Source organism: Carassius auratus, unplaced genomic scaffold, assembly GCF_003368295.1.
Source record: "Carassius auratus strain Wakin unplaced genomic scaffold, ASM336829v1 scaf_tig00024554, whole genome shotgun sequence".
NCBI lineage: Eukaryota > Metazoa > Chordata > Actinopteri > Cypriniformes > Cyprinidae > Carassius > Carassius auratus.
This window is the reverse complement of record NW_020525356.1, coordinates 1-19620: the sequence shown is the minus strand read 5'-3', so window position 1 is coordinate 19620 and position 19620 is coordinate 1. Positions and strand designations below refer to the sequence as shown.

Sequence of the window (19620 nt, the reverse complement as noted above, 5' to 3'; positions counted from 1 at the left end):
GTTATATAACATTATTCGATTTTTATTATTATTATTATTCAGAGCTCGAACATTACACACTTATTTCTAAAATAATGACATTCGGTAGAGTCTAAAAGTATCTACACGAAAGTTTGGGAATGTACACGAGGAACTTGAGGACCTTGAAAACGTACTAAGATCTTTATGAGGTTTCAAAATTTTGTTTAGCATTTAAATGCAAAATAAATCAGATTTACACAAATAAGGAAATGTAATACAGTCCGAATTGACAACCAATTTAATAAAATGCTAGTTCATTATTAACGAGGAGCCAATCTTGCTATAGCAATAACTGACCGCTAGATGTCGAGTTTGAAAATCATGAGCTGCATATTTGAACAATTATCATCTCCACAGAAAAGAACACAAGAAAAGTGCAACGTGCACAAAGCTTTGGATTAGACAAGAGTAATGCTTTTTATTCATCCAGAGTTAATAAGATATCAGTATTAGAAACATCCCTTGTGTCATGTGCAGAACAATACACAGTTACCACAGGAACCAAGACTAAATGAGACTGCTGACGCCAGAGAAATACTACAACACAAAAGGATCACATAACATTGGCTTAAAATGACAAATATGAAAGAATCATTAATAATTTAAATAATGTCGTGGTGTAAAATCGCAAATCTTAAAAAAAGAAAACAGACAAAACTGGACAACTGTTCAGGCACTGGTTAATGGAAAATAAGTAAAGACAAGTGAGTGAAGGATAGCAACAATCAGTCCATATGGATGATAGAGCTCTCTACTACTAGACTGAGCATCTGTCAGTGTCACAACACTTAGTAATCCAAAAGAAGACAAAGACGGAGATAGAGGGAGAACGGTAGCAAATATAGCTTTTATCTGAGGCAGAGAGTGTGCTTAATGTATTTCACAGGATATCGATTTAGGAGAAACCAAATATGGGGCTTCAAAATAGACATCAAGTGATGTCAAAAACTTTCAGTCGTAAGGGCATTTAAAACAAAAAAAATTACAGAATGGAAAATCTCATTTGAGTTGAGGCTGCTTTTTATGGCTTTGGATACCACATCTAAGTAACGGAGCAAAGGATACATGGTATACATGGTACAGTATAGGGCCTTATATTTGGGGCATAAAGAAAAGAGACATTTGAATGAGATTGTACTTAAACACACAGTCAGTGGTCCAGGATTCAGTTACAGGGCTTGGGGCACATGAGGCAATCAGCCTGAGATTGTATCTGCAAATGTCCGGCAGAGTTTCTTTAGTGTTGGAGATGGGTCTAGTCATATTTAGAGGGAATCCAGGTTCAAAGGTCAGTAGGATTAACAATAGTGAAATCAGAGTCCTTGCTGTGAGTGCTGCCATCATCTGGACTGGAGGACCCTGATGTGGTCCCCATCAGAGGGTCTTGAAAATCCACCTTGTTTAGGCCACGTATATGCTTACAGAGTGGAGCCTTGGTGGTTATGCTTTGCTCCTCATTCTCAGATGGCTCGCCATCCTGTGAGACCAAGATGTAGTCATCCCAGTTTCTCCCTTCAGTGGCCTAAGATAAAAAGTAAATAAAACGTGTATGAAATTGATTTACAGTTGTGTGTTTGGGTGAATCACATGATCATTTGGGGCAAATGTAGATATATGCAATCAATTTATCAGCATCTTGTGTAATTCTAACCAGTGCTAAAACAAAAACAAAATATAAGCAAGCAAGAGACTATTGAAATAAAACTGAAATATAAATATTAGAATATAAAAAATGCTGCCTTGGCAACATACCGAAGTTGAAGTACTAAAATTACTAAAAAGGAATTCAAAATAAAGCTAAATAGAAATATTCAAATTAATAATAAAATTCATTTGAAACCCTTTGAAAGTGAAATTAAAGAAAATGATAGAATGCATCTTGTACAGTCATAAACTTAATTTACTTCTTATATATATATATATATATATATATATATATATATATATATGAGAGAGAGAGAGACACACATATAAACAGAAAACTTAATTCCTGGTGTACCGAAGAAAAACCTTTAAATTAATTTATAGAATGTGCATGTACTTGCTCTCATGAAAAAAAGTTGTGTGTAATCCTCTCTAACCTGTGGCTCTAGTATTGTGGCGATATCCTCAGTGGTCAAGACCTTCTCCATCTTCTCCTCCTCCTCCTGCTCCTCCTTTTCTTTCTCAGCTTCCACGTCTCCTTCCTGGTGGTCTCTGCACTGTGGAACCTTTTGCTGTATGCCAGTAGAAACAGCTGTGTCTTCAGGCAGGTGGTCTGGATCACTCTGGTCCAGAGTGGAGCAGTAGTGATCGTCTGCTATGGTGATCTCTTCATTCTCCTCTGACTCCAGCTGGCTCTGGTTGAATCGGAGAGCTCCCTTCAGGATGTCCTTAATCTGGGACAATATGTAAAAAAATTAGATCTGTAATTCAATATTAGATCTAACAGATCTCTAATAGATTTAGCTTTTGAGCGCGGTTCAGTTTCGCTTTCGTTTGCAGTTTGATGTTTCTTAAATGCAACAGAAATGGCAGCGCTTATGAGTTGGGCAACGCAGTGGTTGTGCCAGTGCAAAAAAATGGATGCATTTGGCAGTCCGGAGCCATGGAATGGTTTGTGTACTAATTACATAGCTACTTGCCAATAAACAAATAAATGATCAGAATACAAATGTTGTATATTTTTAACATTTATCTTCATATTATAAAAAAAAAAAAGCAAATTTATTTTGGCAAAGCAGAGACCTGATTCATACCTGTTTTAGTCCAGCAAGTGACACCAGAACCTCATCTTCCTTCTCCAGATGCTCCTGCAGTATCACATCTTGAATTTTGCCTGTCCATCAATCAAAGCACAATCATTTCCATTCCATCACCAGCGTTGGTTTAGAGCAGAGACGACTGACTGGCTCACTGACTCACCTATGTGCGTGTTCATCATCTTGGCACAATATTTACTCATGGCCTCTAGGTCATTAATCTGACCCTGTAAGAATGACACCTGGGCCTCCAGCTCCTCCTGTGTGTAAAAATGCATATGTATAAAAAGCATACATATAGGACCTATTAAACACAAAAACAGGAGCTACAACATAATATCCTAGTAATTCACATGCTATCTGAAAATAAAAAAAGGGACAGAAAAATGGAGTCTGGGAATGCAAATGGTAAAGTGGAAGATTGAACATGATTACAGCAGTTGCAAAGATTAAAGATGGCGCTTACCGCATCCTTCTTGTTTATAGTCTTACTGTGGGACCGTGAGCGACTGATGTTAAAGAAAGAGTCTTTCTTTGTGGCAGAGGGGGGAGGAGACGATGTGCTGGAGTCTCGGCCCCTTGACACTGCGAGAGGAGGGGAAGACATGACAGACAGACTTTCAGTGCTGGGGGAGGAGCTAACCATCCAGGAGGTGTGGCCTGTAAGGTAGACATTACAAGAACAGTCATAAAAACGTATTTCAGACAGCAAGACCAAAGGTAGCAGAAGTTAAACAAAACATGACCTTGAGTATAGCAGGATCTCATTTGTACAATGAAGATGCATAATAAGACATGTTCATAGAAAGTCCAGAGAATAAATTATACCTTCACCCAAAATAAATTAATACTTTTATTTAGTGAGTATGAATTAATTGAATCAAAATTATAGTAAAAACAGTGTTAAACTTTCTATTCATCAAAAAATGCTGAATACAGATGTATCACGATTCCCACTAAAATATTAGGCAGCACAACTTATTATTATTAATAGCAGTAGCTAATGTCTCTTGAGCAGAAAATCAGCATATTAGAATATTTCTGAAAGATCATCTTGAGACTGGAGTAACGATGCTGAAAATTCAGTTTTGCCATCACAGAAATAAACTGCAGTTTCAAAGTTTACAAAAGAAATGGTCATTGTAATACTTTATCACAATAGTACGTTTTTACTATGTTTTTCAAACAAATGCAGTCTTATAAATGCAAATAAATGCAATGTTGGTGAGCATAAGTCACTTCTTTCAAAAACAGAAACAATTGATTCCATTGACCCCAGACCTTCAATTGTTAGTGTAAATTAATTACTTAAATTAATTACATAGTATTTGCACATAGTAGCCTGGTGACAAAATGCAGCATGACTCAAAATACACGATCACACCAAGTTTATTTGAACACAAACATGCATGCATGGATTACACAGCAGAAACATCACAGTGAAAGAATGCAAAAAAAAAAAAAAACTCAAACAAACAACAACAACAAACAAAAAAAAGCAGGATCAAATAAAATGCATACTCCGGTGCTGATGTTATTGTCATAGAAGCAGTTACCTGCGGTATCAGAGTGAATCTGGGCAGGGAGAGATATCTGAGAGGCTCCACAAGAACCTAAATCTAACAGACAGAAGAGAAAATCTGTAGAGCACATACCTATTCTGTCACATGTTCATGTGTTTAAGCACATGAATGTACACAATCACATTATAATCCATGCACACTGAAATATTAGTAACTTAACATCCACCACTGAAGCCACAATCAACACTACATGTATGCTCACCTTTGCTGAGGTGTACCGGCATACTTTCAGACTTCAGCAGCCGGTGCTGATTCTGTGTTTGTGGGTATGGCTGAGATTTCATCTGTGTGTTTGTGGGGGTGGTGCATGATGGAGGCTCAGCCAATGGGCGGGACACTTGAGCTTGAGGGGGAAGAGCTGATATCACCTCACTATTAATTGGCGAGATACCGCTGGAACCACCTCCCATCGGTGCGATGAGCTTCCGGCCAAAACTTAGAAGAGAACTGGATACTTTATTAATGTTGAGAGGTGCTACTTTGGTGCTGGCCCTTGCGATAAAAATAAATCAAAATTGTAAATATTATTGTAAATATACAGTGTATATTAAAATACTAGGGGTGCTCCGATCACGATCGAACGATCGTTAATGCGCATCTCGTCAGTAAAGCCGGTTTTCTAATCAGCGGTTAATTCCATCAGGTGCGTGATTTCACATAGAGCAGCTGTTACTACACAGAGCCGTTGTTAACTGAGAAGATGCACCAAAAAAACGCTGAAAATTAACGTGATTTGCGCATCTTCTCTATTAACAACGGCTCTGTGTAGTAACAGCTACTCTATGTGAAATCATGCACCTGATGGAATTAACCGCTGATTAGAAAACCGGCTTTACTGACGAGAAGCGCATAACGATCGGCCGATCGTGATCGGAGCACCCCTATAAAATACATTATACTATATACATGAATAATTATATTATTAATTCATAGACATGCTTAAAAAAAGATAATGCACAAAAACACAAGCTACCGAGTTCTGTTGACCAAGTCAGCCCCACGGGTTTTGTAGTAATCAAGGTTTTGTTGAAACTGGTAGTTTACAGGTCGTGGATTATTCTGAAGTTATATAAAAAGACATGACAAAAATAAAGAGTTAAACATAATGTACTTTTAGCAGGGTCTGTGCTTTTGTGTTTAAAGCTAGTTAAATCTGTGTTTAGGACACTGGCTATATACTCTAAACTTGTATGAAATATATTTCAGAATAACTAATAATAATAGTAATAGTAGTAATAATAATAATAATAATCACTCTTATCATATTACTAAATATTACTTTTATTTAATAAATACTATTGTATTTTAATTATATATATTTACATATCTAATATTATAAATTGTGTTTGTAATATAATATTTAGAATTTCTTTTATAATATTTATTTATTTAAAAGGATAATTCACCCAAAAATTAAAATTCTGTCATCATTTACTCACCCTCATGTCATTCCAAATCAGTAGGAGTTGCTTTCTTATGAACATAAAAGAAGATATCTGGAGACTGCTGGTAATCAAACAGTTGGTGGTTGCCACTGACTTCCATAGTATTTTCTTTTTCCTACTATGGAAGTCAACGATATGAGGGTGAGTAAATGATGAAAGAAATTTCATTTTTGGGTGAACTATGCCTTTAATATTATTAAAGGTGAAAATGTGCACGACAGTACCTTAGGGTCTCTGAGGAATAGTGCTTTCAGCAGCAGTGAGTGGATGTCTCCAATAGGAGGATAGTGCATCAGGAGCCCGAGACATGTCTGGAAGTTACTAGCGATCACTATGACATGAAAAACACAGGAACGATAGTTACTGCATATTCAAATAAGTTGATAACATTCTTTTAGAGCACTTTGTTGGATACATGTTCAGTGCCAGCAGGCATAAGCCAACTCATCTGCATACCATTTCTTCCTGTCTTTGGATTTATTATGTAGGCGTCAGTCTTTATCTTGTGTTCCATTGGTTTTTGTTATGAATGAAGCACAGACAAGAGAGAATTGTACTCACATGCATCTCTGATGTACAGAAGCATAGCGACAAACACATAATCCACCAGGTCCAAAGTGATGCTGTCAGCAAAAAGAGCATCCCAGACCACTAACAGATCTTGCAGGGGAAACTCCCGACCAAACAGCAGTCGAACCCAGCGACTGCCCACAAACAGATAGAGCATTCATAAATGACGGGGGGAAAAACTACATTTAGTGTAAAAAAAAAAACCACTTATTGCTTAATCTATATTTAATTATTCCCTGTTTATATTCAACAACACATAGAAATGGCAAGAAAATTAAATAATATATAAAACTATAAATGTTTAATAATAATAATAATACATATAATTAATTACATTTTCAATTAATAATAAAAACCTTTTTACACACACACACATACATATATATACATATATATATATATATATATATATATATATATATAAGTAAAAATATATAGAATTTATGCATACTCACATGCCATAAATCTGGGGAGCTATTTCTAGTCTGTTGAGGTGCATGTACAGTTCAATGTCGTGTTTCTTTACTAGCTGGTCCTGAATTCGGTTGACTTTGGTCACTATGGCAACAGAGGGGCCCGAGTCCTGTGGCCTTGCAAAGGGGATGCTGGTTAACATTTCTTCTTTGCCCTGAAATTTTTAAGCATCATTTAACTAATGTTAGCAAGACTGACATTTGAAGTTGACACTAACAAAATATCAATGCAATATGTTTAACATTAAATTTGATCTTTGTACCTTTCTGACCTGTCGCTCAAAACTGCTGAACCAGGGTTCTGCTGTCTCCATGAGCAGAGAGAACATGGCACTATGGGATAATTATTGAAGAACACAAAGATGGATGAAACGGATTGAGCAAAGGGAATTGTACAACTAGGTTCATTTAAACAGAGACATGGCAATAGGGTTTAAGATCTTCCAGTGTGATAATGTGATACTCACTAAGCATCGTGCTCATGGAATTTAGGATCCAGAAGGACTTTCATCTCTTCACTGCAAATGAGGAAAGACAGTTTAAAATATACCAAGAATTACTGAGAACGTCATTAATAATTATTCAAAACTCGGTGCAGAACAAATGTTTGATTTGAGCAAGTCTTCAGACTTCAGTCTCTCGAGTGTGGTAAATAGGTCAGACCTGGGATTGGTCGTCTCACTGGCATGTTGAAATGCCTGGTGATCACAGTGAAGGACAAACACTATAGGTGCCAGTAACTCATGCATGCCCTGTAGAGAGAAAGAGAGGATCAAGTAGAGAAGTAAATGATTATTTTGTGCAAAATCTTTATTAGATACATCTGTGGAAGTATCTGTCACAATCATTAAGTGTTAATAAACCTGCTTATAGAGTAGCTGTTCATTTTCTCGTGCATAGCAGAAGAGAATATCGGTCAGCTTCATCCTGACATCCTCTTCCTGGAAGAACAGCATCTCTGGAAACCTGCAGACAATCAAGGAGTTGCAGAAATATAATAATAATAATAATAATAATAATAATAATAATTTGTATGGAAAAAATAAACTATTTCAATTATAATTTTGGTGTGCTCATTTAATGAGTGAAAAAAGATACACTACTATTTAAATAAATTAACACTTTTATTCAGCAATTGCACATTAAATTGATTAAAGTGACAGTAAAGACATTTACATTGTTGTAAAAAGTCTATTTAAAAAAAAAAAAATCTATTTTTGTTCTTTGGAACTTTCTGTTCATAAAAGAATCCTGAAAAAAAAATTATCACAGTTGAGCACCAAATCAGCATATTAAACTGCCTTCTGAAGGATTATGTGACACTGAAGACTGAATTACAGAACGTTCACACACTTACGTTCGTAAAACATCTTGTTTGATCATGCTCCTGAGCTCCTTATCCTGAAAGAACTTATTCCATAGACTCTGAAGAGAGACAGAGAGAAGAAAAAGAAGATGTAAATCAAACAGATGCAGCCATTCTTCTGGTTTTTCTAAACTGGCAGTTCTCTCACCCCCTCATCCTGTGACAGTGGGTTGTTCACCACCAGGTCCTGTTGGCCGGCAGCTTTGCGAGGGTTTGTAATATGCTGCAGGTCAAGACAAACAATCATGATTTAGTGTCAAAACCTACTGAAGACTCATAAATCACTGCCACACACACGTGTGCACACACACACACCGTCTCTTTGATCTTCTCATACTGTGCTCGGTGTTCCTTGGTTCGCCTGATCCATTGAGTCTTATCTTCTGGGAGGACGTCCAGATAAAGCTGGAACCAACAAAACCGAAGCTCATAATATTTTCTTCCCCGTTTGGCACAGAAATTGCACACTTAACCTTTCAACCCCAATAACAAGAAGTAAACCTGTCATCTGCCACTGTCACTGTTAGGAAGCTTTACCTTCCAGCATATGCTGCGGAATCGGCTGCTCCGTAATCGTCCGTTAATGCCAGCCTGCCTGATCCGCGCCAGATAGTTACTGTTCTGGAACAAATCATCCCACTCCTTTCTGTAAAGAGCACGTCAAACGGAAAGTTAGAGGATAGAGGTAGACCTTCTTCACACAGCAGTGAGTTTCACATGTGAACCAGAGTGGATCTCTGATGCTTTGTGACATTAGGGAAAAATGAATGACCTGTATGACTGAAGCGTGTACTCAACAGTACTATCCAATGATCCTGAAATAAAACAACAGAAAATAACACAGAGAAAACAGTGAAGACATCAAAGTAGGTGAGACATCATAGTTGCAAGTCTGTAGTTTTAGCACATAATTTTAAACATGAAAGCAGTTTTTTTGCTCTTATATATCAGTTAATACCAATAGTTAAAATCTAATCACAATTCTTATTAACAGAAATTCTTTACAAAATATGCAGCCCTATTATTCACACTGTCAGGTTTCCAGTTTGAATGTCGATATATTACGTAACTTACGCTCTCTGTTGCTGTTGTAGTTCTGTAGAGGGTCGTAACCCGTCTCCTGCTCCTCTTGCTGCAGCGGATGTCGTGTTTCGAAGTTTGGGTGCTGCATGTCCTGCAGAAGCACAGAGGAAGAGCTAAACACTGTGATATTAACATCTTCCACTGAAGCCACAATCAACACTACAGTACAAAACAGGAACTACAACAGATATTGTGTGGATACTCACTGTTAGACTCGCCTGGTTCACAGCGGAGACCACAGTCCACTAACCATTAATCTGTCAAACAGCAGAGCAAAACAAATGAATATACAGACAATATTAATGCCGTACTTCTCATTGACTTTCCACATTAAACTATTGGACAGCATGAAGTATTTTAAAGGGATAGTCCACACAAAAACTAACATTCTGACATCATTTACCCCCCTATATAGTTCTAAACTGTATGACTTTCATTCTTCTGTGGAACATGAATGCATTCTGAAGAATATTTACAACCAAACAGTTTAAGGTTCCATTGACTTCTATAGCATGGAGAAACATCAATGGGATCTGAACATGTTTGTTTACCAAAAAAAATCCCTCAAATATCTTCTTTTATGTTCCATAGAAGAAAGAAATGCATTCAGGTTTGGAATGACATGACATGAAACAATGTCTCCATCATCTACTTTTCAGGACTGGTTAGGACAGTCACTCAAATCAACACGCCAGAGACCCAGCAGCTGTTAGCATGTCTGGTTAGTATACAGTAAACAGACTGTGTTTGTTTGGATTAATTACATGGTTTCATTTTAGTCGAAAGCTGTTTGTAATTAAAGCCAAGTGTAGCTGCTAATACTGGCACTGAATGTAAATGCGTTTCACGAGCCGAATGTTTCTCAATTCATGACAGCAACATTAATGAAGAGTGCCAGCAACTCGTTTCTTTAAATGATGTTCAATTGGATTGTGTATATGACTGTACCTTCGCCTCAGAATCATTATACCAGCAAAACCCGTATTCATTTACCAGAATAACCAGCCATGCTAACGATTGACAGATGTGCAGTGAATTAAAACAAGTCTTGACTCAAACTCAGAAACAAAGCGGCAAACAAACAGAGCTCATTTGATCTTGTATATGTGGTACTATTGTTCTGCAGCAGTGAGGGCATGTGGACAATCACACTGGCAGTGCCATGCACCGTTTCAAAGTGATTCCCAGACATTTAGAAACCAAAAAAATCTCAGCTCCGACAATCCAGAGCCAGACAGCGCTGATGTGACAGCATTAGCCTCTAAAAAGTGGAAAAACAGGCTTATCTGGATTGTAATTTTCTATTTTTTAAGCCTAAATCCATTCTGTTGTTTTTAATGAGGTTACATGTAGTTCTGAACACACACAACCTCCAGCAAACGTGCTTTATCAACTAATAAAGACTGATCTGACATCTCACTACACCAGCAGACAGCCTGTGCAACTCATGCATTATATAGAACTGGTATATCAGCTGATATATGAAGAAATGCGGTGGGGGTGGCATGGATAATAATCTAATAAAAAAGATATTTAATAAATTATATAAATAATAAAATAATCTAAAGAACAAATGCATTATTACAATTTATCAATCAAATCAAATATAATAAAATAATAGCAAGAACATAATTATAAATAAATGATATAAAAAGAAATGTATTAACAACAACAACAATAATAACAATAAAAGCATACCTCCCTACTGACAGTCATTCAAAAGTTTGTTTTCTGTCAAAATAAAAATAAATCATAAGTGGCAGATTTCAATTTTTATAAGCTAACAGATAGCTTTCCTCATGTATAATCGACCTCCCTGGCCCAGCTCAATTAGATTTATGCATTAGCTCTGGTACAGTGGGAAATCCCAGGATCCTCTGCAGTGAAGTACAGTGCAGGAAATTAGCATAAAGCCTCAGGGACAACTAGAGGAATTATTAACTCAAGGCAGACACATGAATAATTATTCAAATATGCTAAACAACAATAATGTTAAACTGGACCTGCTAGATGCCTCACACAAAGGAATTCAACTAAGACTTTCACCAAAAAAGATTATTAAGTAAAACATTTAAAAATAGAAATAAAAAGAACTCTGTGTAGAACTCTCTTGGTTTGTATTGTTCAGTTTGTTTCACTGCAACTACTGCATTTACTGGCACAGCTGCAGGCTAAAGCCAGCACTGATGCAGTCACTCCACAAATTAATCCTTGCATATTTCACTAGCACACACACACACACACACACATAACATGCATAAATATTTATCACTGCATCAAATAACTGTGGTGGTAGATATTACTTGATTCAGATGCAGGGCATAAGTTCCTTTGCTTGTATATGTGTGTGTCTGTATGTGCTTATACATGTGCATAAGGAGAAAAGCTTGATTAGTATTAGGGCTGAATATATTTGTTGTACATAATTTTGATTTAGCTAAGATTAACATGGTAATGTCTCTATTTTGATACATTAGGATTGGAAAGGGCTATGTGCAATCCTTATTTACTGTGTGTGTATCAGAAATAATGAAATGAGCACCTGAGAAAACCAGTGCTGAACCAAAATGAAGGAACATAACAATCATAACTCACTAAAGTAACTAACTAGGGGAAAAAAAAGTCATTTGCACAAATAGAAATGCTAAAAAGGAGGTTATTTTAGACTACTAGTAAAAATAACATATTTAACATGATCCTCATTTTCTAGAATTAGGATCACAAAATAATCCATCAAACATTTAAGGAGCTTTATGAGACAAAACCTAGCTCATTACATCAAAATGCCGAGGGTGTAGAACACACCAATAATGAGGGTTACAGAAGCAGACCAGGCCTAAACCTGCTTAAACACACTCACATGCCTTCACTTCAACAGCCAATTACAGAACAGAGCTCCTGCACCAACCACATGACAGAAGCTTGTAGGAATTCTACAAGCTACTGGGCGAACTCAAACCCTACATTATCATTAGTGCAGAAATATGCTTGCCTATAAAATTAGAGCAGTACTGAATTAAGAGAAGAATGTGCACATGTTCTGCTTCTGTAATATACATGTATTCACATACAATGATAACATGAAACTCAACAGAGTTTTTCAATATTACAGGGCTAAGAGTAGGCATATAGGTTTCTTTAAACATGGATTAACCAAATGCCATTAGCTAATTATAATCTGACATGGTCTGAATTCATTAAATGTTGCAGCATGACAGGCGTTTAACTCAGATGTCACCAAGTGTGTGTGTGTGTGTGTGTGTGTGTGTGAGCAAGTGTGAAAAGGGGCAGCGATCTGATCTTGTGATGCCACGGTGAATCTTTTACTGTTGTTCAGACTATGTGCCCTTAGATCCAAAGAAAATCATATAATGTAACATAAAAAATACAAAAAAGAAAAAAACATTTAGCAAATATATTCAAGGAGAAAGAGGAATCATGAAATATCAAATTCTCAATAGATTCTCAGAAAGGGCATCACTAAAATTCAGGTGATCATTTTTCCATTTTAGTTATTACATAACTTTTATTTCAAATGGTTTATTTCAATTGCTTATTTATAAATGTTATAAAATCATATAAAATTTTATTTGATTCTGATTTTTCCCATATTAAAAAAACAGATCATATCAAGGCTTAATATCAGGACTCTGAAAATACTTATCCATGTTGTCTATTTTAAGTTACGTTTTATTGAATTAGATTTGTCTGAAGAGACATTACAGTATAGATTTATAATATTAGCCATCATATTGGTTATTTTAAGTCAGTTAAGTTGGTTATAAGTTATCTGCAAAACAGGTACCTCATATTTAAGACTAGAGGAGACCAAACATAAAAAATTAAGTATTAACAATTTAAAACCAATTATTAGTCACATTATTCAGAATTTTAGAGGGAATGTGACCTAGTCTATGTCTATAATCATACAGATTTCAGATACGAGGACCAATATTTAAGGCTCCCTAACCAGAAATGAAAATAAAAATGGACATTGATCCATAATGTGGACAGACATCAATTGAATAACCAATGAAATATAGTATGAAACTTACAGGCATCCCTACAGCCTAAATATCAAAGATAGATTTCAAAGTGATAGTTATCATTTCTCATATCCAGGACCTACTGTTTGGGATTTACATCAGAAAACTGATTAAAAGCGGTTAATACATTTGAGTAAGGGATATGTCGAGTCGAAAGGCCTTACGGGGCTGGCAGCTCTACACTTCCGACCTGAATCATTGATCAGCATTTCACTCTTTATGTCTCTGCCTTCAGTTTTGACAAGCACTCCGACTATCGCAAACGACAGTTTCAATGGAGTAAAGAAAATTCAGCTGATATTTTACCTGCAATACTTCAGGCGGGTCTGCCCATTCTGCCCCGTGCAGCCTGCATGTAAACACTAGCGCGAGTCAGGCGGATGTGCCGCATAACAGCTGATCAGACACGTGACCCACTCCGGACGGGAAGCTTGGCGCGAGTTCTGATTTCACAGCGCGCGATATTTTATCCTAATTTACATCGAAAATCAGAAATAAGTAATCAAATATAAGAGTTGTGGGTGGATTAGAGAGAAATATTTCTTGATATGACCCAAAAGCCATCATTCACCACAAATAAAGAGTGGCACACCACATGTCCCACTTTACCTGCCATTAGATTTTGAAATTGCAGATTGAGCAGAAATTAATCTGATCAAACAGATGTTTTTGTAACACAAACATTTCATTTAATTTTCTCATAATCACATATTGACAGTCAGTACCCCTAAAAGCACCTGTCCTCAGACCATAACTCTTATATAATAAATATATATTCACTCAAGAAAGCTGCTCATATGTGGAAGAATAAAGAGTTATATATAAGTATATATATATTCTTTAAAATATTCTTCTAATTTTCAACATTACATGATTTCACTCAACTACTTGTCAACACTGTCAGACCTTTATGAAAATAAAATGTCAGTTGGATTTTCTAGATATTTTCCCTTATTTTAAGTAGACTGTCAATTCTGACTCTATTTAGCAGAGGAATTGTTATATGCTTATATGTTTAACCATCAAAGTTAAACATGTAAAGCTCACTTTCTAGTTTTTCAATAAAATGGCTTTTAATATAATGAACAATAACAAACGGTACAGATTTATTGTAATTCATTAGAGAGACTGATAGTACTGTTCACAGTAATTCAAAGTGCTGTTTCTATTGTGTTTTGTTCTATTGACAAATAATACAGTAATGTACTGTTTCTTTCTAACATTTAATACATCGCAGTTTCAGGATCTCTGGCAACAGTTCTTGTAAAAGACAACACTGTCTGGATGAATATGCCACCCTTAACACTGTCTGACATTGCCCACCACCTGCAAAGTTTCATTTGAGGGTTTGAGTAGAAAACTAGAAACAAACAATATATAATACTACTATAGACTTGCAAATCATATTCATTTAGGGGTGTAAATATTTGCTATAACAACAATTCAAATTTGCAATTCTTCCTGAAAATGGCGACTTAATTTGGATTGAATACTGTAACAACTCCATTTAATTTCCATTGTCAGACCTGAGCATTTTTACACCCCTAATATTAATAAAAACTTTTTTAGACATAAGAACAGTGATGTTTAATGAATACTTTCCATTGCAATTCCTTTGTGGATTGGAATTGGAATCCTCAATATTCCACTTCCATAGTCCATTCAAAGTATGACGTTTTAATAAAACACCTTGTGCATAAAGGCACAACCGTAAATACGCTACATGAAATTGTAAAGTCACCCGGTTTAATTGGGGTTTCTTTGTTTAAATGGGATTTAATAGACTACTGTTCAAAAATGTGAGGTTGGTAAGATATTCTTAAAATCTTTTTGACGTCGCTTATGCTCACTTAAGCTGCCTTTATTTGAACAAAAACACAATAAAACCAGTTATATAGTGACATTTTTTATATTTTACATTTTACATTTTTTATTTATTCTTTTGATGGCAAAGCTGAATTTTTACTTTGCTGATTTGCTCAAGGAACATTTATTATTTTGAATGTTGAAAACCGTTGTGCTTCTTAATATTTCAGGGGCATTATTTTTCGGATCCATGACGATGAATAGAACATTCAGAAGAACAGTATTTATTTGAAATAGAAATCAGTTGTCCCGTTATAATTGTCTTTACCATTATATTCTATCACTTTTATGCATCATTGCTAAAGTATTAATTTCATTCAAACAAAATGACCCCAAGCTTTTGAACAGTAGTTTATGTTTTTTTTAGGAGTTTATGAATTGGCAGTAAGCGGGGCTATCATCACGCTCCTCCTTACAAGGAAGCTGCTCCTCTTTTTTAATAGTAATGATAAATCGAGTTTGTGTAGATGCATTCTGCTCTACCGCACCATCTTGTTTCCCTGTCATCATGTTTTGCATTTGTCTCCTCATCATTTTCCACTGTACTCCTGCATTCCTCCTCTGCCTCCATGTAATCGTCTTCCCTTTCCTCAATCTCTCCTTCTCCTCTGTTGTCCTGTTCTTCCTGTCGAAGCCAGTTGTGACCACTGAAAAAGCTAAGAACGGCCTCTTTGGCTACTCCCAGTTGAGCAGACAGCGTGTGAATGTCCTCTTGATCTGGATGTAGTCCTACTTCCTGAATGAAACTCTGCAGAACTGCATGGGCTTCTGGTGGTAAAGACCTGCCTCCAATATCTGAGCCCATGTGAGAGTCTTTGGGACATCCAGTGATGATATGCTGCTGGAGGAAGTGTTGATGATGCTGAGGTGGAATTTGGTGTAGTTGTTGGTGCTGTTTTAGAGGCACCATATGCTGTGGCATCACCTTTAGAAAAACAAATCAATAAAGTAAATAACTATTGGATCTAACACATCAAAACATGGTTGATTTAAGGCCCATATTAGTAAAATATATCTAAACAATAATTTACAGTCAGTAATCGAATAATCATAATGTACTGAAATTGTTTACAGAAATTCTAATTGTAGAAGTTAGTGTGAGCACTCACTTGTAGTTGTTCAGTCAGTTGTCTTGTGTGTTTTTCAGAGTAGAACGTCTGCCCGGTATTGCTCTCCTGGTCATATATAACATCTCGCTCGGATTGGCTGAGATTTAGGAACTGGCGTATCAGAGACAGATTTTCCCACAGTGTACGATTCTGAGGCGATGGCTCCTCCTTCCAGCGCAGGAGCTCACACAGCCAGCCCTAAAACACAGACACATATACAGCAGGGTTCAAACATCAGAGACCATGTTGAAAATTTGCTTCAAAATCTGATTTAAACCTAGGAATCCTGTTATAGGAATTTCGACCATTTAAAAGTAGAAAAATGTTGTGATGTAAAATGAATAAGAAATGATTAATTTACGCCTTCCATGACATAAATACTGTAATAATTATATTCAATATTTATATGTATGAGATAAATATTTAAATGTCAAGCAATATTTCAAACTCTGCAGTATTTCTAGGTCATTATTCAAATAAACAAATTTGTGCTATTAACTATGTGCAGGGCTCGTAAAAATGCTAGCTCGACTCCCTGGGGCTAGCATACACCACACAAACATAGAATTGATTCATCTTCTGCGTCTCCTTGTGCTTAAATGGACACATACACACACAATTATTTGAAGATACAGTACTAGTCTAGGAAAGTATTCTCTTAAACGGTTGGTTAAGTGAAGTGAACATGAACAGAAAGAAATTGGATGTGTATCATTATATTAGATCTGTGCATCAATACTTATGTTATTAATGTTAATCAAACAACAAAACACAATCTTTTTAATGGATTTTTAAACTTTTTATTTAATTTATACAGTGAACACTTTGCAGTGTTATTATACATTATGACATTTCTGTGCCAGAACAATAATGTTAGACCTTACTTTATTTGTAGCTTTGTTATATTTTATTTATGTATACTTGTAATTAGTTTTAGTTTTTATTTTTTTTATTGACGGTTCATATATAATAATAATATATGACATTTTGCTGTGGTTTCGAAGTACTTAAACTTTTCTTTAAATATATATATTTTTTCACTCAATGAAAAAAAAAAAAAGTAAAAAAAATTATTTAGTATAATCCGAACCACGAGTTGTGTGATCGCTGCACCCTACAAGATTTGTTATTTGAAAAAAAAGTTTTTCATGCTGATTTGTCCGCAGCGAAGTTCAGCCGATGTCTTTTTTATTCAGGCTAGTCAATTCATTTTGGGTTTCCAAAATCTGAAGCCTCCGCAAAATATATTGAAATAGAAAAGAGTTATTTTAAATTGTAATAATATTTAAAAATATTTCAAAATAGCGGATTTTACTGTATTTTGGATAAAAAAAATAAAAATAAAAATAAAAATTATGTTAATGATCTGATTTGTAACGGATGAAATTCCAGTTAAAACATTTCCACTAGTGGTTTAGACTTTTGGACTGTACTATACATATTTTCTTCATAAAACTGGGATAAAACCCAATTATTTTCATAATGACTATATTATATGCATTCTAGTTATATACTGCAAATGTCTATTAGTCCTATAATTCCCAGGATTCATATAAACATTTATTATATATTTAATCAAGTATGAAATGTATAAAACTCAAACGCAATGTAAATTGCTTTGGATAAAATGCATAAATGTACTTGTAATGCCTAACTTTTGTTTTTCCTTTAGAGATTTTTTTGTGCAGTCTAGACCAATGTTCTCCTTCAGTGCACGTGACGTACCTGACTCTTTGCTGCAGAGACTTTTGCAAACAAGGCCTGTGACACTTTTGCTCGTCTCATTTCCTGCTGTATTTCATCATAGATGCCATAATTTATTCCAGAATCAACGCATTCCACTTTGACTACAATGTCCTTGGAAAGAGGTGAAAGTTTTGCCTGTAGTGAGAGAGACACTTTTGTAGACATTGGCTAATGGTACTTGAATATTTTTATTATTATTACTATGGTTATTACGAGTTTGTCTAAATAAGTTGCACGGTCCATAGAGATTACAGCACAAGTTATTTTGCATCTCAGGTCCATAATAAAATTTGAGTGACAATGAACCTGAATGGGCAGAGGTGAGCTGGTATTGGTGTTGTAGGTAGAGTTGAGGTTACGCTCTCTTTCCTCCAGATAAATGGAGTCTCTCTGGCTCTGCGGGAGTTGCAGGAAGCTCTGCATGGCCCTAAGGTTCACTAAAAGAGACTGAGATGCGCACCGTGGGTCCTCTTCCTTGCGCAAGATCTCTGACAGCAAGCCCTGTTGCAAGTGATATCATGGATAGACACTATATTATGTGTACAGATACAAAACACTTAAGAGATATGAACGTACGACAAGAAATTCTGTTGCTTAAGATGAGCATGTTACCTGAGTCCTGTTAATGGCCACTCGTGCAAACACTGCTTGGGAAACCCCCGCCCTCTTCAGCTCCTCACGCACCCAGAGGTAAATTTCAGGTGACACGTCGTCGGACAGGTGAGGGACATTGAGGTACTGTGGTTGGGGAAACACTGCATTTGGGTGGAGTCCTTAGTGGCGCAGGATGAGGTCCGTGCGAGTGCGTGTGAGCGTGTGTGAGAAGTTGAGACATGGCGTGCTGCTGTGAGAGGAGCTGAGCCATCACCAGACCTGGCATTCCAGCCTGCATCTGGACAACACCACATGACTCCGCCCCACTGCCTTCCATTGGCTGCTGGTACATGGTGGGCTGGCTGGAGGATGAGGGTTGGTTGCATTGCCTGCTCATTTCACCTGAGGGGAGATCAAATCTTTAGCAGTTCAAAATTCATATTAAATAACTTGAGTCCGTTTAAAATTCACATTCAAAATCTTTTTTATTTTTTTTAAGTATATGCTGCGTTCACTTTTAAATTAAAATTACAATTTTGTACATACACTGCCATTCAAAGGTTTTCTGTAAGATATCATTCGTTTTTTTTTTTTTTATTATTATTATTATTGAGCAAGGATGCATCAAAATGTTCAAAAGTGACTTCTATATTGTTACAAAAGATTTTCATTGCAAAACAAAATATTTCTATTCATTTAAGAATCTGAAAACTGAAAAAAAACTGAAAAATTTTTTTAGCACAGTTTCCACAAAACATACACAATAATTATAATGATTTCTAAAGAATGATGTCTAATTGAAGATTGGAGTATTGGTTTTGCCACCACAGGAATAAAATAAATTTTTAAATGTTTTAAAATAGAAAACAGTTATTTAAATTGTAATAACATTTGAGCTTACAGTTTGGCGTAGCCTTGTTAGTATTAAGTAGTCTTGGTGAGTGTAAAAGATTGGCAACTTTTGAACAGTAATGTAC

General features: G+C 35.9%; 1 protein-coding gene and 1 pseudogene across 1 annotated transcript; both read right to left on the bottom strand.

Annotated features, from left to right (window-relative positions):
* Positions 1–413: 413 nt before the first annotated feature.
* On the bottom strand, positions 414–13761 carry LOC113078185 (TBC1 domain family member 5-like). Its single transcript, XM_026250495.1, has 23 exons — positions 13635–13761; positions 9489–9539; positions 9274–9373; positions 8972–9014; positions 8737–8845; positions 8515–8604; positions 8348–8422; positions 8191–8258; positions 7697–7799; positions 7497–7585; positions 7301–7351; positions 7097–7166; positions 6816–6988; positions 6352–6494; positions 6015–6121; positions 5319–5404; positions 4548–4837; positions 4319–4381; positions 3229–3422; positions 2926–3022; positions 2760–2839; positions 2103–2399; positions 414–1543 (listed from the first exon to the last, which is right to left on the bottom strand). Exons 3-23 carry the CDS (start codon positions 9368–9370, stop codon positions 1304–1306), a joined length of 2565 nt encoding a protein of 854 aa, XP_026106280.1. The 5' UTR covers positions 9371–9373; positions 9489–9539; positions 13635–13761; the 3' UTR covers positions 414–1303.
* A 651-nt stretch (positions 13762–14412) lies between these two features.
* Positions 14413–19062, bottom strand: LOC113078186 (DNA-binding protein SATB1-like; annotated as a pseudogene).
* Positions 19063–19620: the final 558 nt, after the last annotated feature.